This window comes from Lepisma saccharinum, chromosome 6 (assembly GCF_977018435.1).
Source record: "Lepisma saccharinum chromosome 6, izLepSacc3.1, whole genome shotgun sequence".
Taxonomy (NCBI): domain Eukaryota; kingdom Metazoa; phylum Arthropoda; class Insecta; order Zygentoma; family Lepismatidae; genus Lepisma; species Lepisma saccharinum.
In genome coordinates this window covers 83887161-83912229 of record NC_139234.1, presented here as the reverse complement: position 1 = coordinate 83912229, position 25069 = coordinate 83887161, and the positions used below count along the sequence as shown (strand labels likewise).

Sequence of the window (25069 nt, the reverse complement as noted above, 5' to 3'; positions counted from 1 at the left end):
CTTAAACGAAGCACTGGATATAGGATATAAGACATGAATATTTATGATGAATTAAAGCTTGCTCCATGGCGACTAATCTGTCACCTACCGTTTCCACACCTTGTTGTCACATGAGAGATTACTTTCATCCGATGTGTGAGAACTGGTTGTCACCATCTCACCTCCACGGGGCCTTGAGTTCCCACATAACAGACGAAGTACTTGTTTCTAGTGCCCACTCCCCTCCTCCCTATAGACTGTGCTTCTCTGAAAGCGGACACTGGTTTTGTGTATATAAAAAAATAATAATAATAATAAAAAAGTTTCGATTACTATTGAAATTTCATATGTGCATTATGCTATTTAGAATCTAGTTTTTTTTTTACTTCTTAAAAATATCGATTGTGAGGGACGTAGCTAGACTTATACATTTGGTGGGTTGTAAATTTGGACACACACACACATATATCGTTATTTTAAATGATATACTGTTATATCTCATAACATGTATTATTATGCATGGTGAACTAGCAACTATGGCCAATTGTAATAATCTGTGCATAACAAGTATTATGCACCATTTGTTACTGTATGTATTTAAGTGTTTAAGATTCAAGATATTAATCTTTCAAGAAATTCTTTAACAAGCCTTCTTAGATGTCGGCTAAATTGCACCCTAGCTCCCTAAAGACTGTCTGTGTGAAGCAACTGAAGGAACACTTATGTTGCGGAGATAACCGACTCTGGTATCTTTAGAGAACTGCTTTACCTAGGCGTGGTTCTACCAGATGAAAAACACGGTACATCGATTTCGAATATTTATAACACTAAATGCTAATACATAATGGTATTCAGAACCATAATTACACTGTCTGATATATCGTACATAGATTATTTGTCCCAAATAGTAGGAGACGCGCACGTAGTGTGTTGCACGGCCGAGCTCACTCAAGCAAGACAGTCTTTCGCTCGCGCGCATGCGCCGCAGACGGGCCGCAGCGGATGTTTCACTTCTCGAACAACCTATTCATATTATATTTGAATGTTGTCTTAACCACGCGTGATTATTTCTTAAGAGATCTAAAAGAAGCAGGATATAATGGGGCATATGCCTTGTCTACACTTTTGAGGAATCCGACTAAGAAAGTACTATATTATGAGATAAAATATTGCATTATAAAATTATGAGATTGTAAAAATATGAAATGTAAAAGAAATGTAACTGGTGCTTAACTGAAAAGCTAAAACCAAATATATATTTATACAAAAAGAGTGTTTTAGATGTAGATCCACCTTGTTATCTGTTAAAATATATTAAGTATTATGAAGTTCCACTTTTGATATGTGTATTTCTGTTTATGTCATGAAGATTACTGTTTTCTATTTTATAATAATATTCATGACATAATATGTAATTTATGTCATATTAATTTTTTAATATACACCGTGTCCACAAATTTTTGATGGATTTTGTAAGACTATATTTTCACAAATAATTGAGAAATACATGATACTGTATTACCATAATTTTGCAAGAGGTATATTTTTAGTTTGAAACAGACCTTAAATGCATTCGATGTGCTCCCAACGTATGGCAGGGCAGATGTCCAGGCAGTACTCCCATTCTCACCAAACCTTCTCAAGCAAGTCGTGTGCGACGTCTCCGATGGCGGTTTCCTTGGTCACCGCACCTCACAGTCAGCGATTTCTTCCTGTGTCGTTTCATCAAGGACAATGCTTACGTTCCTCAACTTCTACAGACACTGTCAGAATTGCAAAGGTGCACGAGCACTGCCATACAAGACATGCTTGAGAGGGTTTGGCGAGAATGGGACCACTGCCTTTTCATCTGCCGTGTCACACGTTGGAAGCACATCGAATGCATTTAAGGTCGTGTAAAACTTCAAACATCCCTTTTTCACATCATGGTAATGTTATGTCAGTCTAGTATATACTAGTACAGTGCGTCCATTTCGATCTGCAGCCGAGAGATCGGGAGAAGCGTGGCGGGCGGCACTGACGGAGATGCCGACATTTGCGGCCTGAAATGCCCGCTTAATTTTATGGACATATGCAGACATTTATATAAATATTGCAAAACGAGCACTAACCTGTGTTATAAGAGTATGGTTTTAATTTTAGTAGCTTAGTGACTGTATGTGCCGATGATTTTGACACGCCCACCTCTTGTGAAACACGGCGTAGAGGTTTGTTTGGAGAACGTTCTAACGCTGCACCTATATCATCGAGTTTTGCTTCGGTTAGAATCCGTCGTTTTTGCTTAGGTGTTTTAAAATTTAACGATACAGTTTCTCGTAATTTAAGGACAAGATGTCTAACCGTATCTCTGTGTGGAGTTGAAACGCATGGGAATTTCTGTACAAATTACCTACACACGTCTCTACACGAGTTTGTTTTCACGTAGGTACGTGTCATACATAAAAAATCTTTGTTCTAACGTGAATCTTGCGGCTGGCATTCCAATCGTCTCACTGACACGTCACACATACACACTACAATAACACAAACAAGTAACTGCAAGTAACCAAAAATAACACTCTTGCGCACAGTACGAAATTAACACGCTCGTGGTTTACATTGCTCGCCACTATATTTACAACTCTGTCTTCATCTAGTCGCGAAGGAACAAAAAACTCGAGCTCGGATATTTCGGATTGCGAGGAAGCTCACGAAAACCATTCACTTTTATCGGTTTCGTCTGCAGTGTAATCCTGATACAGTGTTGCACACTCGAAACCTCCAAACGATTCCCATCGCCACAAAACTCTTTCAAGGATATAAACTTAAGCAGGACGTTACTGATCAAAACCATGATTAAAATGCTTTTTTATCTGTGGCTCTTAACATCGTTTCTATAGCGTATTTATTTGTGTATATAAGAGCAGAATTTGGATGAATTACAGAAGAACTTTTGCGTGTTATAACACAGGTTAGTGATCGTTTTGCAATATTTATATAAATGTCTGCATATGTCTATAAAAATAAGCGGGCATTACAGGCCGCAAATGTCGGCTTCTCCGTCAGCGCCGCCCGCCACGCTTCTCCCGATCTCTCGGCTGCAGATCGAAATGGACGCACGGTATTATAAAATCGTCCAATAATTTGTGAACACGGTGTATAGCAGTAGTTTATTTATACTACTCGGAAACCCTCCATGTACTACAATAGCTAAAAAATGAAACTGATTGTGATCTGCATGCATTTTCTAACCAAGTGATATTTGTGATTATCTAAAAGTGGCCGAAAGTCGAAATAAAATATAACAAATCAAATCAATCTAAACCAGTAATTTGAATTAGGGTTGTTAAATGTCCAGGAACCCATAAATTCTAATGGGTTTTATTGGGTTCCACTGCAGGACCGGAACCTTTTTTCTCTCTCGCACAATTTAAATTCGGTCCAAGTTGCGTGTTGCTTCATCGAGAAAAGGTTCCTGGACCGTATTTAAATTGATTCGGAAAAAAGTTCCTGGACCGAATTGAAATACCTTACAGATAAAAAGGTTCTTTACGGTATTTACGTATTTACGCTTGCTGATTTTCTCACCTGGACCGGAATTTAATTTATTTAAAATTCCTGGAACTTCAACAACCATGATTTGAATGGTTTGCATAATTTGAAAATAAATTTTCCTCCAAGACACCCAAAATTGTTGGGAGGGCATATGGAAGGTATTTAAGGGTCATTCTCCCCCTGAACCTCTCCCCGGTCCATCCCTTAGCAACATTCCTGAGGAAGGTTTTAGCAAGCTCTCTGCAATTTTCTCATAATAGTAATATGCAATTACGAGAACAATATAGTTATTTTCACGTAACTTAAACCGAAATAGTAATACAAATTTATATCTGTAAATTTCACTCGTTCACATTGTCGTGTAAATTACTGTGATTGTGTGGCAGAGGATGATTATAACTGCCCTAACATTTTAACTGTGATTTAACTAACCTGTATTTTCAATTAAGCCCTTGGCAGCGTGAGGGCCGCCCACCGTAAGACCAGACAAGAGCTATACGTATCTACATTTATTAGTATTTTAACGAAGTATTGTTGTTGGGACTTAACTTTAGCAAGTAATTTCTAAATAATATTTTGAAGTTTGTAGTGTGGAAACGATTTTAACAAACTTCTCAGTTTAGTTATTCATTACTTCCAGAATTAGCTTTTGGTTAAAGTATGAGGTAAATTTAATGATTGTTGTGATTTATCCTTCACTTCTCTTCTTCACAGGGAGAAGCATGATCTCGCTACTGCAAACAGCTGCTCTCGGACTGTGGATAATCATCACGCAGGTGAGTAGCGACGATGATAGATGAGGGAATATATGCGCTCATAAATATTGAATACGAAAGGGCTGTGGGCTTCCGTCTCCAATGATGGAACCTGATATTTGTCAACGAGGCTCTCAACCTCTGCCTCTGGGCACACGGTTGGTCCTGGCCTCTCCATTTGAGTGGCGTGGTCCTCATTATGGAAGAGACCCTTGTTTATAGCCCTTCCAGGTGTCGCTACCTGCCTCTTAAGGGGCTATAATGAGTGCCCTGTCCCATCTGAGTGTTCTTGTGTTTGGAGAAGGAGTGACGAGCGAAATATATTGCATAGAATCACTACATATATGCATAATGGCTATATAGCGAACATTGACTTCTCAGTGAGGGAATTTTGTAAGTCTTCAACGAACAGTCCAGTGTTTCTCTTGCGTCCTCACTGTGAAGCATTCTTGTAATTTACCATTTCTTTTATTGATTCCTTCGTGTAACTTATGATTCCTAACGGACATAAAATGTAGTGTCCAGGTGCATTGAGTATGAAAAATTTGCATTGTATTTCCTTATTGTACGTTGCATTTTTCTTCTGAGGATCAATCAATAGATAAAATTAATGATGGGACATTCACAAAGGAAGAATCATTCCCAGGCAACGATTCGAACCTTAAACCATAGAGATTGTAAGTTGACTACCCAAGAATGCTAAATGAGTTGAGTGTTTGACTCACGACCTTTTCTCCAAATATTCTCAGCTCAAGTATTGCATCCATTGCGTTTGTTCATCAACAAATTTATCTCAACGTCCTTTTCTTCACATGCGTTCGACCGTAAAGTTGTTTTGCTCAACCTTTTTTCCTTTAACCGATCGAAAATTTTAACCCTTTCTCCATTATTTCCTGCTCAGTACATAGTTCTTTTTCTTTAGTCGAATTCGGGACCCTTAGATTAGATAGCAGATTCGTTACAACTGCACCATCGGGGAAGCAAACGTCATCCACACATGCAATGACGGGTCACACAAACGTGCTATAATTGACACCAATATCGGCGCTAGTGAATAATGTGAGTTGAGGACTCACATTTAACATATTCCTAAGTAAGATAAAAATTGAATCTTTTTGACCTGAAATAGCATTTGTATATCCAGATTTTATCCTTCGATGGGATGAGGGTGTTGACGGGATAAACCCCTGTCCCGCTAGTACCGTCACTTTTAGATGAGTATTAACTATACTAATCATAAAATTGAAAGAACTCGATCTCCAATAACTGGATGCAAATACGGCCCTATCTGCAGTAAGTAGCGTTTCGTACTTTTCACTTGAGTTGCTGTTTTAAACCCACTCTACGCATGGCCGTATTTAGAGGGGTTTTTTTTAGGGTTCAAACGCCCCCCTGAAACTTCTGGCATATTGGATTAATGGAAGTTTAGAAACCCAAATTTGACACATTTTCAAAAAATTATTTGCAGTTTCACAAAAATACAACAGCGAGACAATTCTGAAATGATCGAGCTGGAATTTTCAAACATTTTGAATTCTTCAATTTGAGCGAAACGGGTTTAATTCTCAGAATCGCAGCCCACCCGCGACCCCTTCATTTTCACTTCTGTTGTCCTCTTTCCAGTGCTGTTCCTATATCAGACTGAAAGTTCCCTTGTGATTGTCCCAAAATTCCCGTTCCAACTTTTAAATTCCCTGTTCGATAAGGGTTTAAAAACCCCTTTATAAGAGTTCAAACCTAGGATATCCAGCTTCGTAGCGCATTACATTCATTACTCTTCACCCAGCGGTCGATATAGTTCATACATTTAACCTATATGCGGTCCTATAAAGGACATACTTGTATAGTGTGTAGTGGTTGTATATAATGTTGTTTGTTAAATATAGGAACAATATGAGCGTCGGAAAGTGGGATCGAACTGGTCCATAGAACCCCCTCGCCCCGAATTGACATCGTTTATTGCTAGTTACAAAATAGCAGAACGTTTGTTAGTTTTATTGTTAATATCGAAAATAATTTCCAGTTAGTATTCGAACAGAATAACCAAAGAAAAATGACGTTCGATCGAAAAATTGAGGTTACAATACAGGCACCATGTTATGTTTTACCATTTAATCCAAAGAATAACTGGTTCCACAGTTTTCAAAAATCCAAAAATTAATTTTTATGTGAATGGTCAAACAACATAAACTTTATGACTAAAATTTCTCTTACTTTTAAAGCTTTTTCTTGAGGTACCTAAAACTTAATAACAAAATATAATAACTGTGCATCTCAGTACACACTGCATGAAGCGTAAAAATAATAATAAAAACATTTGTGCTGCATATTCACGCTTCTGATGGATATAGTAGAAAAGTCTCCTCAAGGATATAAGGACAGCAATAATAATAATAATAATAATACATTTGTATCAATTAGTTATTTATAATGAAATTTTAATTATTATTAATAAATAATTATTATTGTTATTATTTCTATTATTCAAATTTCTTGCGATGCGCATGGGAACAATTATGAGTGAACCCCCCCCCGAAATCTTTTCCTGCCTACGGCCATGACTCTACGTTATGACAGGCAAGTTTAAGATACAGTTTAAAGTGGAAACCGATTCTCGTGGTGGAATGGCTGGCACATCGCGCTACGACGCCAGGGGTTTCGGGTTCGAATCCCGGCCTGGGCATGGATATTTGTGAGTGTCCATTCATCAATTTCATCATGTCATCACTCATCCCCATCTTCGCAAATTAGCCAAAAGTGGCACAAAAAACGAAGTAAAATAAAGCAAATCAATCAATCATTCAACCAAGTATCTAACCCGAGACTCCTTGGTTACCAGGCGACGAAGTTACCACTATGTCATCGTGTCAAGTTTACTTGAAGACAGGGTTGTTGAAGGTCCAGAAACCCATAAATTGTAATGGGTTCTATTGGTTTCCGTAACAGGACCGGAACATTTTCGCTTACCTAAACAAGTTCGGTCCAATTTACGTATTTTTTTCATTTCAATTCTGAACTTGGACCATAATTAAATATTTTCCGGAAAAAAGATTACTGGACTGTATTTGAAATGGTCCGAAAAGAAAGGTTCCTGGACGGAACTAAAATACTTTAAAGATAAGAAGGTTTTTTTGCAGTTCGGAAATCATTTACGCTTGCTGATTTTTTGTCCTGGACCGGAATTGAAATTATTTAAAATTCCTGGACATTTAACAACCATGCTTCAAGGAAGCCAAATGGAAACAGGGGGTGCCCCCAGGGGAGTTTCATGACGCAGGCGACATGTAGGGGAGAGGGACAAAATTTTATACCAATTCTATATATCTTCACACAAAAATGGGGGGATCGACTTGTTATTGATTTTTAGTTATGGTTGCTATGTTCAGTTTTTCTACTTACCTAAGGGTGATCGCGGCGATGGAGTTGAAATGAAATCCCACATCTTATACATTAATAATCGGTTTAGAAGAGGGTGAGACGTGCTCTTTGGATTAATACAAGGTTAGTCAAGCAGGCAAACTGTTAGGAATAAAGTTCAGTACACTAACACTAACAATAGCAGTGAGCCTGAGCAGTTTTGTATGTTTTATGTTAGCAAACATGAAAGTGAGCCCGAAGTACCTAAAGTAAACATATATTGCTTAAATAGTCTGTATTATATTGTTCTGCAAATTTTGTCTGACCAAAATAATTTGAGTAAATAACTCAGCATAAGGGGGGGGGGGAGGGCGAATGTTCTACCCCTTTGGTGGGTATGGGCACTCCTGAATGGAAATAATATAGTAGACGTTGCATTCGACTCGACTTGGGAATCAGTGCATAAATTTTGTGGTGACCAACACCACGGGACATGTTTTATGGAAGTGTCCCGCGTACGCACTAAATATTATGTTACACAACCCACTGCTTCGGAATACGTTGTCATGTGAAAAGGACAAGAGGAGAAGGGCCCTGTTGCGTCACAACCCGCCAAGGGGCCAAAGTGGCTGTGGCTATTGCAAAATAGTTATCCGTGTTGCAAAATATTTTGATATCAAAACCTCATAAGCCGAAGAGGTCGACATCCTAAGTGCTTAATGGCATTTCCTGGTATTTCGGCTGCAGTGAAAGCGCCAGCCACACTCTCCATTAAGGCGCCATTGACCGCTGACCTGTGGCACGCCGGACTCAAGGTCGAAAGGAACTTGCTTTCGTTTTCTTCTTCTTCCTCGCGTTCTTTTTTCTATCGCCAAACTCATTAAGGGGTCTCTGATTCGTTTTGGGTGTGGTCGCCCGCGATACGCTTTCTTTAATGGCCTCTTCGTTCACCGTGTAGCAGCAACAATGGAACAGCAGGAGGTCTTGCTACTTCCGGAGATCCTTGTGTTATCGGCCACCGTCGCTCGAAACAGTAGCGAACCATCGTCAAGGTTAGAAAGTAATGCATTTAATCAACCCCATTAGAGGCAATATAAGCGCCCACAGGATTTTTCTTCAGGGGGAGAAGGGCGGCAGAGAAAAATTTCATATCTTGCCCTTCAGTCATAGAAGCTTTATTATTATTATTATTATTATTATTATTATTATTATTATTATTATTATTATTATTATTATCATCATCATCATTAATAATATTGCTATTATTATTATTATTATTATTATTATTGTTAATATCATCATCATCAAGGGCACTTGGCCCAATTCCATTCTTTTTATCAATGATGTTACATTATTTTTAAATCTGTCGCATATTTACTATATGCAGATGACATAAAAGTTGTTAAGAGTATTTTAACAAATAATGATGTCGTTCAACTTCATTCTGACCTTGATAGAATGACACATTGATGTAAGATTAATCAAATGGAAATTAACTTGAAAAAGTGTTAAGTTTTAAGATGTAGTAAAGAAAGTTCAATGTATAGTTACTAACTATTATAAAATAAATCCAAGTAGGCGAGAGCCATAACGACTTAGGAATATTAATAGACTCCTGTCTCATATTTGATGAGCACATTTCAGAAATTTGGAAAAGAGCAAGGAAGATGCTAACTAACTAACTAACTCTCTAGCTTTCTTAAACCCGAAGGTTCATGGCCATCTCGTTTAGGTCCATCTCAACGTTGTCCCTCCATCTTCGTCTTGGCCTTCCTACAGGTCTCTTACCATCAGGTTTCCCAACAAGAATCCTGTAAACTCCTCTTTCCTCTCCCATTCGTGCCACATGGCCTGCCCACCTAAGTCTTCTTGATTTAATTATTCTAATAATATCTGAACATGAATACAAATTATGTAGTTCTAAATTATGTAACCATCTCCACTCACCTGTCTCCTCATCCCTTTTAGGTCCAAATATTTTTCTAAGGATCTTATTTTCAAATACTCTCAATTTATGTTCCTCGTTCAATGTAAGGGACCAAATTTCACACCCATATAATACTGCAGGCAAAATTACTGTTTAGTATATTTTAACTTTTAGTTTCTTAGATATTAAACGAGAAGACAAAAGTTTATGAAGAGAGAAGTAACATGCATTTCCGGAATTAAGCCTACTTTTTATTTCCTCTTTAATATAATTTCCATTTGTTAATATTACTCCTAAGTATTGGAACTTGGAAACCGGTTCAAACGAGTTGTCATAAATAATTAGAGATTTTGATTATTACCTAACACTTGGTTTCGGCCTGTAAGCATATATTTAGTTTTCTCTTTGTTAACTTCCAAACCTATCTCTTTAGCTGGTTTGAAAAATATTTTAGCATTATTCTTAATTGTATTCACATCATCCCCCAGTAAGTATACATCATCTGAATATGTTAACAACTGAGTCATACCATTTAATTTTAGTCCTTCTTTAGTTTCTTTTACCTTCCTAACAGCATAATCTAAGGCAAAATTAAAGAGCAATGGAGATATTGCATCTTCTTGTTTTAACCCATCATGAATTGTAAATTTGTCAGACACATTAATACCCACACGAATTTTACTTTCTGTTTCACTGGTGCATACTTTTATCATATTAACAAGCTTCTTAGGTATTCAAAACTCGACTAATATATTATATAATTATAAGCAAGGAAGATGCTTTCTTATATATTTTTCTCATGGAAAGTTTTTCAAGAAGAAAATACCTTAATATACTTGAAACCAATAAGTTGCTGACCAAGGCAGTTTATTAAGGTAAAAACACTTAACACGTAACGTTTCGACCCTGTATCAGGGTCTTCCTCAGACGAAGAACTAAACTAAAATGATGAAATAAACTACACACAGAAAGATTACATACACATAGGAATATGGAAGACCGAATAAAGAAGATATGCACAGAGAAAGGGGAAGAAGAAACCAAGATTAATAGCCTGTGGGAACAACTAGAAGAGAATGGCTATGAAAAGAAAGACAGACACAACATCAACAGAAGAAGGAAAGAGATAAAAGAGAGAGGACTGGAAGAGAAGGAAGAAAAAGAAAAAGAGAGATGGTTTGGTATAAGAAGTATGGGCGATGCCACAGAGAAGATATGCAAAGTGCTGAGGAAAGTGGGTATAAGAACTTACAGGAAGGGAGGACGCACTATTTTAAGTATAGCCAGCAAGAAGAATGAAGAAAAGAGAGAGGAGGAAGAGGAAGGGGTTATCTACGAGGTGAAGTGCAGAGGATGTGAAAGTGTATACATAGGGGAAACGAAGAAGAGACTTAAAGACAGGTTAAAGCAACACATGGATGATGTGAGATTGAAGAGAGACAGGAATGCCATATTCAAACACACTAGAGAAACAGGACATGAAGTTGAATGGGATTCGGCTAGGCGAATAGGAAAAGAGAAGAGAGAACTAGTGAGAAAATGGAAGGAGGCCAAAGAAATAGAAAAGAAAGGAGAAGACATCATGAATTGGAATGGAGGGCTCAAGATAAACAAGGAATGGAAGAGTGTGTTAGAGAAAGTTGAAAGGATGAAGAAAAGGAATGAAGAAAAAAGAAGTATGAAGAAGGAAGAAAGAAGAGAAAAGAAGAAGACCAGAGGAGGAGGTATTCACCCATAACCAGAAAGGCAGGAGGGGTGGGGGAGTGGTGAGCAGGTGGTTCTTAGACTCTTGCTGATCTTGACCTGCCAATCACCTGTCAGTGTAGTAGACCCATTAGTCAACAACTGTCAGGAGGTGATATGTTTAATTCCTTTGTAGAAATCTTCCTAGATAAGGACTGTCAACTTGATTTGTTGTTGTGTGGCTTGTGACCCTGCTATGTGTATGTAATCTTTCTGTGTGTAGTTTATTTCATCATTTTAGTTTAGTTCTTCGTCTGAGGAAGACCCTGATACAGGGTCGAAACGTTACGTGTTAAGTGTTTTTACCTTAATAAACTGCCTTGGTCAGCAACTTATTGGTTTCAATATGGAAACAAGGCTTAATTATATTACTTAATATACTTGCATAAAACAATAGTTCGTCCTATTCTTGAATATGCTAATGAATTTTGGTTTCTGGCAGCCAAGAATTACCTTCAAAAAGTTGAATCAGTTCAAAAACTTTTTATCATGCACGAAGTTTATAAAGAATTACTATGAACAGCATTATTCTGAATGGTTGTCAGAGTTTAATATGTCTACCTTAGAAGAAAGAAGGAAAATGAAAAGGAAATATTTTGTATAATCTTTCCAAATAGATAGTGAATTCTTTTTAAATAATATATCTTATAAAATTCCCAGATATTCCCCTAGGAATATCTGAATTCTAACTTATCTAAAAAAAAAAAGCCAGAAGTTTAATAGCTGAACTTGTGAAAAGCTGCAATATGAACTTATGACGATGTATAAGATTATATGATCCATTTTATTATTTTATAATTATATATTCAATTTGTAATAAATATTGTATCACCTATTTTGACATAGGTTGTCAAATCGAGCTCATCACTTAAATAAATGTTATAATAATAATAATAATAATTACTATTGCTATTATCATTATTATTGCTGAGGCCTCCGAAATGACGCAGTGGTAACGTTGTCACCTTGTAATCAACGGGTCTCGTGTTCGATACCCGGTGTTGGCGTATAGTGGTTCAAATTACACTTTTAACTGCAGGTCCAGTCCCGATTAGCCTTTCTGTGCATATAGTGGACTTAGAAGACAACAATTCAATTAAATTATTATTGCCATTGTTATTATTATTGCTATTTTTATAATTACTTCAGAAATCATAAAATTCAAATTGAATTGAAAATATTTTGGCGTTGTATGCAGGTTCAGACTAGAATCTACTATTTAGATAGAAATTGGATTCGCTTTGCTTTCTTCCATAAACATCTATCACTTTCTTGATGATTTTTGCCCTTCTTCGCAATGCACAGATTTCATTCACAAACAACTTAATTTACTGTCCTTCATGTTACCTCTGGTTCACATCTTTGGTTTGGTTTGAGTTGGTGTTTTAAGTCCACTTTATGCACATTAAGGCTAATCGGGACTGAACCTACAGTTTAAAGTGGGATCCGAACCACTTGTGCCTCCACCGGGTATCGAACTCTGGACCCCTCGATTACAAGGTAATGACGCTACCACTGCGCCATGGGGGAGGCCCGTGGTTCACATCTTTACGTGCCGAAGGGTACTGTATAAAAAGTAATAATTCAAAATGTCGGGGTGTGGATTACCAAGGTCAGATCCCGACTTTGGGAAATGATATCCTGACTTTTCGTAATTTCAAACAGTCGAGAAATTCCAAAGGATTTTATTTAAAATAGGTTAATACTTCATATTTTCTGCACTTTAAAGCTTTTACTCAAGAAGTGCAAAAAAGATCACTTTACGCCCGTAAACGTAACGGAATATTTTTTTCGATTTTTTAAAAATTTTATCTATGCTATCCGGCTAATTTTAGCTCATCGTAACGATGAGGATGAACAATGATTAGATCAAATTCATGAAAGGGCACTAATAAGGAAACACCCATTCCTACATCAGGACCCGCACCTGTGAGAAAAATACTTAAAAAATTATTATTAATGTATGTATATGCGTACGTATTGTGAATACCAGGGGTACCTGAGTAGCCTCTAAAAATTAACAAAAATGTAGAAATTACCATTAAAATTATAAAAATATTTTCCGCGTTAAGGACAAACATCATTTTTATTTCAAATGCCCTGCTCTCTCTCTCTCTCCCCACCCCCTCCAAGTAAATTAGTCTGCATACGCCTATGTTAATAATATTTGGAGCTAGTGGTAAATCAGTTATTATCAGTCACATTTACATTTACTTGCTAAAATCTGAGTTTATGTTTTCATTCCACTTTAGCCATTGAAAGGCTAATCAGGACTGGACCTCCATCAGGTATTGAATCCGGGACCTCTTTATTACGAGACGACGACGTTATCACTACGTCATCAGACTTCTCGAAACTTTAATTTTATCTCTACCAAGAATTTGAATGAGGTATTGTGACCAAATTCAACAACTTTGTTTCCAATGTGTTCGATATCTCTGGATTTTGTATAGGGGTCTATTGTTTGACTTGAGTAAACAAATGGTGACTTTGAAATTAAAGTGGACGTAATTTCCTACGTCTACTTTGTTTCAAGTTCATATTAGTGGCAAAGACCTCACACGACCCAGCAAAGGCTGAAATGTTTTTTTTAAAATTTATTTATTATTATTATTTGTTTCGATTGATTTCCTTTATTTTACTTCGCTTTTTGTACCACTTTTGGCTAATTTGCAAAGATGGCGATGAAAGAAGCTATTATGATATTGATTGAGTTGGTGTTTTTCAGTCCACTTTATGCTCAGTAAGGCTAACTGGTACTGGACCTACAGTTTAAAGTGGAATCTGAACAACTATGTGCCTTCGTCGGGTATCGAACCCGGGACACCGTGATTACAAGACGAGGACGATGATGAAATTGATGAATGGACACTCACAAACATCCATGCTCAGGCTGGAATTTGAACCCGGAACCCTTAGCGTTGTAGCGCGATGTGCTAACCACTTCTCCACAAGGGCCGGTTGATTATATATATATATATATATATATATATATATATATATATATATATATATATATATATATATATATATTCAATGTGTATTACCTGGTGGAATGGTGGAACACAACGAAATTTTCTTCCTGCTGCTCCAAGTCAGTGTTGCCACAATGTGAGGACACAATTTCCCTTTCCAAGGGGCAAAGTTTCCCTTTTTGGACTAATTTTTCGATTCACCTAAGCAAATCATATAATAATAATAATAATAATAATAATAATAATAATAATTAGTAGTAGTAGTAGCAGCAGCATTATTAGTGCTGGTGGCGGAAGCAGTGGTAGTACGTAGTTAAGTATTCCGTTGGTCCATGTTAGTTTGAATAAATCAGATGTCCCAGGTTTGAATCCTGGTCAGGAATCCATTTAATCGTTAATCCTCATCGTTACTATTTATCCAAAGATGCATAAAAGCAACATACAATAAACTTAAAGGAGCAGAAACAAGTAGGAATAACAAAATAAATAAATAAAATAACAAAAAAAGTAGATATGAAATTCGAAATTAACATAAATCGTAACAATGTAGTCAGATGACCTTAAAATTGACGTGAAATTGTGGTATTTTTCATCGAAATTCCTTTTTCCCTTTTGGCTAAAATTTTGGTCCGAATTTCTCTGCAAAAGGGAACTTTCCCTTCAAGTGGCAACACTGCTCCAAGTTCCTGGGTGGGTGGTTTCGTTTATGCAATTTCTTCTCTTGTACAATCAAACATGTATAGAAGATCTCTTAGACTTTAATTACTCGACGTATGCATATTACAATGTATTGTATGAAATGATCTCATTAAATACAAAAGTCAAATACGATACGTACAAGTTCGTTACACGTTCGTTCTCAACAACTCACACACACTGCGCATGCACTGAGTTGGTAACAACAAAATAAAACAGACAGTTTTTCTGAGCATCTGGTATTATATAATGTGCTGCGTTCATTAATGCACATAAACGAAAAATGTATTTTATGCATTTGGCGTAAAAAAATTGTTAAATACGTGGCCACAATCTTTGTAACAGTTTGAACATGCTTGGTGATTTGAAGGTGTACGTAGTAGCAGTGGCGGCTCGTGGTCTCGCTCTATGGCTGTGCACTTCAGTCTCGCGTTCAGAAGTGTTATACCACCCCTGTGAAATACTCGCACCCGTTTTTGCGTACATAATGATGCTTAATACATCAGGTTGTTCGCTTTATATCCGACCATTGTCGATTCGGTGCTGCCACCTGGCGTATCATGCTGGAACTATGGGTCTGCTAGCGGGAGCAGTGTTGTGCCTGTCCTTGTAGGTGCGTGAGTGTTGGTAGTGAATGTTATCAAATGGCGCCGAAAATCAACCGGTATTAGGAGGGTTACGTAATGGCCCTTTTCCATGCTAAGTTTTCATACGTACGCATTGTGAAACAGTGTCGGGAGAATGGGTTAACACTCGGGGTGACTACTGCGAAAGCTTTTGTGGCCCGTTACACACAACAGGCTCTCCTTGCGAAACATTCACCCACGAAAACCACCAGGAGAAGGACTGCAAACAAAGTGTCACCCGTAGGTCAAAGTGTCACCCGTACTGCGAAGGGGGACCCGTCGATTGGCGTGCCAAGAAAATCCCCCGACTCAACGTGATATGGCCCACAGATTTCACCTCACAACCGTCAACTGTGAACGAAACAATTCGCAAGCGCCTCAGGTTGAAGTGTGTGCGGAAGGCGCGTGTACACCACCTTCTACCATGTCACATTGCCGAACGTAAGACGAACTGCAGGAAACTGTATGAAAAGTACCTGGCGGGTTCCATATGGAAGGAAGTTCTCACAATGGATGAATCATATGTCCATCTCACTGCTGGTGGTCACATTCGGGCGATCACATACCGTGACATTGACGGCAAGGGGCGCAGCAACTTTGTTCGTCAGTGGAGGGAAAGTTTCCCTCGTGGCTTTATGGTTGTGACGGGATTCGGATATGAGGGTAAGTTGATGATACGCAAGGTGGACAAAACGTGAAGGTGAATGCCAGATACTTCCAAGACTCCATTCTGACACCTATCTATCGGAGAGCCATCCCACAATTGTATGGAATGGACGCGAACCAGGTGATGATCCATATGCACAAGGCTTCGAGTATTACCGCCAGAACATCACTACGTTTTTATCAGGAAATGGCAGAGGAATTAGGAATTCGTGTCATTCCGTTTGAAGACATTCCTGTGAAAAGCCCAGATACCATTCCAATGGATTTTTGCGCATTTGGACTGTTGAAACGACGTCTCAACATCGCCGCCCGCGCACCCTGGATGGTCTATGGAAAGCTTGCAGGGAGGAGTGGGACAGAATTTCCATGCCTGTCCTGCGCCGGAGCTTGCTGCAATGGAAACTGCGATGCCGGGCGATAGTCCACAATGCTGGGGGTCCAATAGAACATGATCGGTGGTGGCGGCGCGGTATCTCTTAAGGCGAGTACCCATCAAAAATGGTCGGATATAAAGCGAACAACTTTTATATGGGCAACCCAAGTTTTGAGCACCTTTTACTCAAAGTTAGGCTATGACAGAGTTATATTTCATGATTTTTTAACACGAATTTCTTTACAAATTTCAAATATTTCGGGAATTATCCAGCCAATCACGAGAAGAGCGATGTTATTGTGTAATATGTAATTCAGCATTCGATAACCTGATAAAATCACTCAAAACATAGAAATATCGATCTACAATATCAATAGTATTGTCGATTTGCAAGATATTTCGTGAAAACTTCCTCCCCCGCTCTGCTGATATTAATGAACAAGTAGAATAATAACATTGGCGTACCCCAATGAAGCCGATCCAACTACCACATGAAGGAAATCAGTTGTGATCTATCTATCCTTTGTTTATTTCTAATGACAGACTGATCGAACCAAGCAAATCAAGCGAAATCAAAGATAATAATAAATCTTAAAGAAAATTACAGTACTCACTCAGTCCAAACTGCTCTGCTTCGTACTCCAGAATTTTCCCTTCCCTTCCACCGTATCCATATATTTCAGCATTTGCTACAGGCTTTGTATCTAAATTCCCTCCAAAAATTCGAGAACATTAAATATTAAGTCTCTGCTTTTACAGTTTCACTATTCATCATAAAATCAAACATTTTGCACTGAAAAAGGCACGACGTTTTGACAGCACTAAACAATTTTGCAACCCAGTAACAGACGACGTACAATGCAAAACAGCTGACTAATTGATGCACACTCCCTCTGCGCGGGTTGATAATTCGGCTACTGCGCCACAGAAACCGTTTATTTCGACCAAGATGCACGAAGCAAAGGCATGCTTAAAACACCCCTTTCGGTTTCAGTTGCCCTCCTCTCCTTTCCCCTTTTCTTCCCCTGTTATGCTCGGGACAGAATGGGAGGGAAAATATACCATCGATATTTCCCTTTTCTAAAAAAAATCCCTCAATTTGCAATGATGTATGGGTTGCCTTGCCTCCGTTACACGATCTTCAATGAAATGGGTTTGCAACACTACATTTGCTAACACACCGATCGCTGCGTTCACGGCTTTCCTAAATAATGCAACCTCCCCCCTCACGGTGCCCAAGCCAAAAGACCCAATCAGCGTTCTCTAAGCGACTGCTGCAACAGCGTCATAGGGAGCGAAACTTCCATTGTGTTCAAGCCCCGATCGCGGCTCGGTCTACGCGAGTTGATATTACTGATCGCAGGCTTCTCTCTTGGTGGAGCGGCGTGGGAACACTTGATGTTTCGAAGGAGATAGATTTTAATAAATAAGTATAATAATAATGATTTGCATTACATATTTATTTGGGTGTGTACGTGGGAATGTGCGAATAGGTAGAAGCCACTACTGCGTAGTAGTACAGTCACGGACACTTTTCAGTTGTACCGACCCTATTGAAAGAGCATTGAAGTAAGCCCTGGATGTCTGGCCACCAAGCGCCTTGTGTATGGACAACCTAGCCAACATGGCAATTCTGCGGCTTGTATACAAATCACGGGTATACATCTCAGTGAATTGAGCAGTCATGCCAAAGAGAAATACAATATGAAGATTGTAGGACATGTTCTCGACATGAAGTAATACTCGGTTCACATTATGTTCCTTTATTTAATGCTGTTTAGAAACGAACCTAACAGACTTGCTTTATATTTTACAATCATATTAATGCATTCAAGGAATGTAATACGTCGAAATTTTAACTTCCAAATGAATGCCCCAAGAACATTAAATGGAAAGCACGATATGTGAAGCATGGAATTTTTCAGAGAAAGATTGCATCTGTGTTTGATACACGTTGTTTCTGTTAATATACAGGGTGTGTATAAAAGAACTCCGGGGTTTTAAACAATGACACCGCGCAAACGGTATTAGGTAACTCAGGTTAGTTAATTACTTTGAAATCAGTAGCTCATCAAGTTTTATTCACGTCGATTGGAGTTTATTCGAACAAAGGATGGCAACGCTGCGCACCGTTGACCTTGAAGTGGCCCAGCCGAGCCGAACCCAGTCCGTGCAGTTCAATGCAACGGCGGCGCCACAACAGAAGGCGCAGTGTGTGATATGTCTTGAACTGGATCTGTTATTACTGTACAGAGGAACTTTCGTCACGAGTATGGTGGTGTTCAGCCTTCGGACAAAACCATTCGTCAATGGCATAAGTCGTTTAAAGAAACTGGAATTATGGATTGGAAGGAAAGGTCCTATGCCATGGCCTCCAAGATGTCCGGACCTTACTCCCTTAGACTTTTTCCTATGGGGACATGAGAATAACATGGTTTATGCGGAGAAAGTTCAAGATGCCAACCATCTAAGGCAAAGAATTATCGCATTTGTGACAACCATCACCCCAGACATGCTGGCCAGGACGTGGCAAGAAGTTGATTATCGTTTGGATGTGTGCCGTGCTACAAACGGGGCACACATTGGAATTTACTAAATTGTGAACAAAACTTGATAGCATTACCTTCAAAAATATGTATTTAGTTTTTCCTGTGTTTCAGTATTTTATTAAATATTTAGCTTGAAAACCCAAGAGTTATTTTATAGATACCCTGTACAATGAAACGATTATGAAACAAATGAAGATGCATTTTGTTCTTCAGGTGTTTCGGAAGGATACAGACTGACTGGAAAAGGGAGAATGTCATGTTATTGCTAGAGTGTTGGTAAGCGTACAGAGCTTTCTTCAGCGTGACTTAGGTTCAATCTCGACCGAAAGCAAAAACTTTTCTTCTTTTCTATCAATGAAGACGTGTGTTATTTTAATTTCCAGAAATTTTGACATAAGGACACAAATCAAATTTGATATTTTAAACTGTCCTTTCATTCTTCTAATAGGTTCTCTATCACAAGAGGATATAGAGGTTTTCTAACGAAGCGAAGGACATCTTCTCAGTGGTTCCGTTCCTACGGTTCTCCACTAGCTTCCATCTGTCTGATTTATTTAATTACTTTGCTCCAACCAACCCACGAAATTCCACGAATCTAACGAAAAACACCATGAACCTAATAGTCATATTTCAGAAAAATTCTTTCACAAGTCTCGGTTTTGGAGCAAAGCAAAGGAAAAATCTTCACAATCGGTGACTATGAGTTGGAAGTTCTGACTGATTTTACATGGAATGACCCAATAACTATCAACTACATAAAATGCAGTTCCATTCTATGCTTTTGACAGAAATGCATGAAACGTCAGATCAGCACATTTTGTTTATGCTAAACCCTACATTTTCAGGTGTTTTATTAAGTTGTGCGGTAGCATTGTAACTACGTATTCACTTTTTAAGTGAACGATTGTATAATAATTACTTAAGAGTATTATTACTCTCAAACATTACTTCCAACCAGAATAAAACATGGATAAGTTTTATAACCTTAAAAACCTTGTTCATGGCTTGATTTTGCATTTTCATAGCTTTGAAATTCGTACAGAGGGAGATTCCCACCTTTACATCTTCCGATGAAATCGAAATATTTAATGAATCTTTACTTAAATTAGTAAAATGAAGGTTTAGTAAATGTTTAACCTTATTTGATTAGTATATCCTAGTGAGAGTGTATAGTTGTCAGAAATGAAATTTTAAAATGTACTATGTTAAATTATCCAGATATAGAATGGGCCGTTGTCAGATAATTCTCTTTTGGCTGAAATCTTAACAGGTGGATGGATAGTTCATAAAACTGTTGTAGTTTTGCATAAACTTTGAAGTATTCTGTCATGAAGGTTATTTGCGTGGGCAGACGGATGGATAGGGTTAGACCATTTTATGGTGACCACTCTCGTCATTACTTAACGTTTCAATCCGTACATTTGTTGTCTTAATCACCTGTCAACAATGGCGTTTATGTAATAAAAGCAATGTCGTTTAGGTGTCAGAATTAAGATGAAGTGTGTATAAGGATTCACGTTCTTGAACGAATGTAGTATAAATTTATTCATGCTTCATTACAATCCTAATGTAATTATCAAGTGAACTAAATGTATGACATACAGAAGTTAATAAGCCCTTAACCCATTTGTTTTGAGCTTAGCCATAATTACCAATGAAGATTGTCAAAGAGGAAACTGTCTTGGCATGTAAAAGTTCGTGAAAAGCAGCGAAGGAAACCAAATTATATAAGAGCTTTCATCAGTGCTTTTACAAAGGTGTAATTTACCAGTCTGTGGGACATGCATCAGGCTTCCTCAGCCCGTTATTACTTATGCAAAATCCGTCATTAACACCAGTCGCTGCTTCAAACATCCATTACGGCTGTCCCCATGGGGACATCTCTCGCATATTACTGAAGCCACTCAAGCGTAGGGTATGCTTACACTTCCAAACAATGTGATCCTTAACCATTTTGACAAAGTGTATTTATGCAAGTTAACTAACGATAGGTAAAAATGTATAACATCACGCTTTGCTTGAAATATTATAACTAACTAAATATCTAGCCTTCCTAAACCCGAAGATTTATGCTGCAGCAACACAAACCTTCCATTTGCTCCTATCCTGGACAAGATGAATCCAATCTTTTCCATCCTTACAAATTTTCTATAGGTCTATCTCAAAGTTATCTCCCAATCTTCCTTTTGGCCTTCCTACAGGTCTCTTACCATCACATTTCCCAACAAGAATCATCCGATGGAGGCAAAAGTGGTTCGGATCCCACTTTAAACTGTAGGTCCAGTCCCGATTAGCCTTACTGTGCATAAAGTGGACTTAAAACAACATATCAATCAATCAAAATCCAACAAGAATCCTGTAAACGTTACTATCTGTCCCATTCAAATGTATTAATTTTTAAAAATGAACTTGTTTGAGGATTACTGAATGTCTCTGTGCACGGGTAAGAGAGTATATATGTCTCCTAAGCTTCAAATCCTATGCGTAACAATGAGTACTGTACTGAGTAGTGTAGGAATATCATTTTACAATTAGCAGTAATACATTTACAGTTTTGTACATGAAAAGTAAACTTGCGATTGTATGTCTAAAATAAGATAATATCGACATTCATTCTTATGAAAAGCAATTTCTAGCCACACCTCAAAAAATATTTTTAAAAGCAGAGTGGTATACCCAGTGGCGTCTGGTGGTCTGGCTCCATGGGTATGCACTTCAGCCTTGTGTCTAGAAGTACTATCATACTTCTTAATTACTACTTACATACAGATTCTAAATATAGTGTAACTCTAGTTATGGACACCTTTCACTAATAACAAGACAATGGCAGGATTTAAAAAAAAATGAATTCTTTACAAACTTAAAATACCTTAGTCATTTTTCGCCGATCACGAGATCACGATCAGCATTCGATAACCTGACAAAATCACTCAAAACAAATAAATACCGATCTACAATATCAATATTATTGTCAATTTGTAAAATTTTTAGTGAAAACTTCCTCCCTCGCTCAGCTGATAATAGTGAACAAGGATAATAACATTGACGTATACCAAACAAAGAAGCCGATCAGACTACCACATGCAGGAAATCAATCGTAATCAAGAGAATAGTGTGTGTGTGTGAGAGAGAGAGAGTGTGTGTAACAGTACTCACTCAGTCCACACTCTCCTGCTTCGTACTTCAGAATTTGTCTCTCTCATCCGCGTATCCGTATTATTACTGCAGTCGTTGCACACTTTATAGCTAACTTCCTTCCCTTGCATGAAATCGTTTGAACACTGGTTTCGCTTTTCGTCGCCTCCTCCCCTCCCTCTTTCTTGCCCCAGCCATGCTCGGAGCAGGATGAGATGGTGAAAATACCATTGAAATTTCTCATTTCTGAAAAATGAAAACTACTCAATTTGCAACGTCACAAGGCACTGTGAGTTTCTGTGCGACAAAGTCTGTAATACTACAAGTCAGAAGAGGCAATCCGCTTTTTTTTTCTGGACACTAGCTGGAAACAGCGACAAAAGGAATACAATTGGAAATGAGTTAGTGGCCGCAGTTTACATGACAGACGGAGCAAAACGCTGTGGAAGCAAAGCCAATGGCAGGTGAAGCGGCGTTGGATCATTTGATGCTTTGAAGGAGATGATGTTCAATGAATATGTATAATAAAAATCAATTGTATTACAGATTTATTTGAGTACGCATCCGCGAATGTGAGAATAGGCAGAAGCCGCTGCTGGAAAGACTGCCACTTGCAGTCAATTACCTCTTCAATGGCCCTGCCTGGAGATTTGTCAATGGTGTTATGGATAGTGTAACACCCTACACGTATGTCAAAATGCCCTGATCCCTCGTAATAAGTTTTCGAACAGCTATTTTTCGTAAATGATTATGGATTACATTGAAATATGAGCCGCAGTAGCTCAGTCGTTGTCGACCTCCGTGGCGGAGTTGTTATCACAGCGCGTTGCAAAACAAGGGGTCCCGGGTTTGAATCCCGGCTCGGACATGGAGGCTGTGTTTGTTTCAAGGAGAATACAGAGAAAATTGATACAAGTGAAAATTTAGGGAAATGGTGAAAAACGGGGGATACTACCGATTAAGGGTATTAGTAAAAAATAGAATAAGTCGTTATGGCGTCTGACTATCATGCGAGAGACTCAGGTACGATCCCCGCCGGGGGAGAACAAGGATTTTTTCCACCTGTTCAAGCGGCTTCAGCGCTCACCCAGCATCGTATAAAGTGGGTACCTGGAGGAAACTCTAGGGGGTAAAGGCGGGCAGGTGGCCAAGTCCCTTAACACCCACTATAAAATAAAAAGGAGTTAGACTAGGTAAAATGGACATGATGGAAACAGCTTAGGCCTAGGGGAACCATATTGGCGTGTTCCAAGCGTACGTCCGCCATATTGAATTCAACTCAAAATTTTTAAACTGTAATGGGGTGATGTGGCATATCAAACCAGACTAGAATTTGCGAGAAATGAAATGGTGAAGGTTTATTCGACATATATTTAACCAGTAAAAAGTTATTAATGAATGCTTGTACCCATTTCCTCCGTTTCGAGAAGTCAGAAAAGGATGTTTTCTTACAATTCTTCTGATGTATGACTTTAGGTTTAAAACTTCGTAACTCCCAACGCAGACAGTACCGTACCAAGGGGGGGGGGGACCAAGGGGGCCATGCCCACCGTAGAACCATGAAATATTTATTGCAAATCTATAAAACCTACAAAAATAATATGGAAATTGTCCCCTTCAATTTCAAATTCAATTTTATGCAAGTAAAAATGAGTTTTGTAAAAAAATTTCGGTCGTTTGGCTTGAAAAGTCTCCTATTCTTCTAGTCTCAGAGCTGTAGCTAGGGAGCGGCGGGAGTCAGTCCTGGAAGAGAACGATCTAAATTTTAAAGAAAAATGTAAAGACAGAATGCCATGGCGAGCTGTGAAATTGTTTGCACCCTATTCGATATTGTTTTCAATTAGCAAAAAATTGGATCTAATTTTTTTTAATCGCTCTGCACGCTATATTATTATTATTTTCTGTAATGGATTCTAAATTACCAGAGAGAGAGAGAGAGAGAGATGAAAGACCAAATATGTACTTCAGACTGTTACTGCTAAACAGTTTTGTCTTAAATGCATGAACAATTATTTTGAAGCATAGGAGCGCGCACATGAGAGAGACAATTTATATAATTTTTGCTGTTGGTTTGTAATGATATGGATGAATTGTTTATATATTGTATCTAAATATAATATGTTCTATGTGTATTAAATAAACTTTGAATACATAGAATAGTGTTACCATCTTGCATATATATTTTCTTATTTTAATTCGCTCCATGTTTGCATACATGCAAAACAAATATTGTGCATGATAGTTCTGATAAGGAAATATTTCCTTTCAAGAGACCATTAGCAGACTTACACCATTACAGAATCATAAAAACTAATAAAGTATGAAATGTTATTGATCATTATTAATAGAAAGCAAAAATTAAATAAAATCTGACACTTATTAAAAATATTTCACCTATCTTCTAATTTCTTTAACAATATTATTTAATTATTTAATAATTTGCATATATTTCATGGAAATATATATATATATATATATATATATATATATATATATATATATATATATAGAGAGAGAGAGAGAGAGAGATAGAGGGGGGGGTGAGTTTCGGGCTTGGCCCCCTCCTGAATCCTGGGTACAGCCTGCACGCAGCCGTCATGGAGACGTCTGATTCTTGTGCAAGGCACTAGAGGGACTTTTAGGAGTATGTTCTAATCCAATTGTACTCCAATGTCGTCTAGTTTCTCCTCAGTAAGCACACACCGTGTCACCCTTCTTTTCTTATCAAGAAACAGACCCCTTTCCATAAATTTG

General features: G+C 38.0%; 1 protein-coding gene across 3 annotated transcripts in view; it reads left to right on the top strand.

Moving 5' to 3' along the window:
- The window catches only part of LOC145989483 (uncharacterized), a 544790-nt gene that overhangs the window by 471504 nt on the left and 48217 nt on the right, over positions 1-25069 (top strand). For all 3 annotated transcript variants that reach the window (XM_083124829.1, XM_083124831.1, XM_083124830.1), the window contains one exon: positions 4228-4289. In XM_083124829.1, the coding sequence (XP_082980955.1) occupies positions 4228-4289 (62 nt within the window). The remainder of the gene's footprint in view (positions 1-4227; positions 4290-25069) is intronic.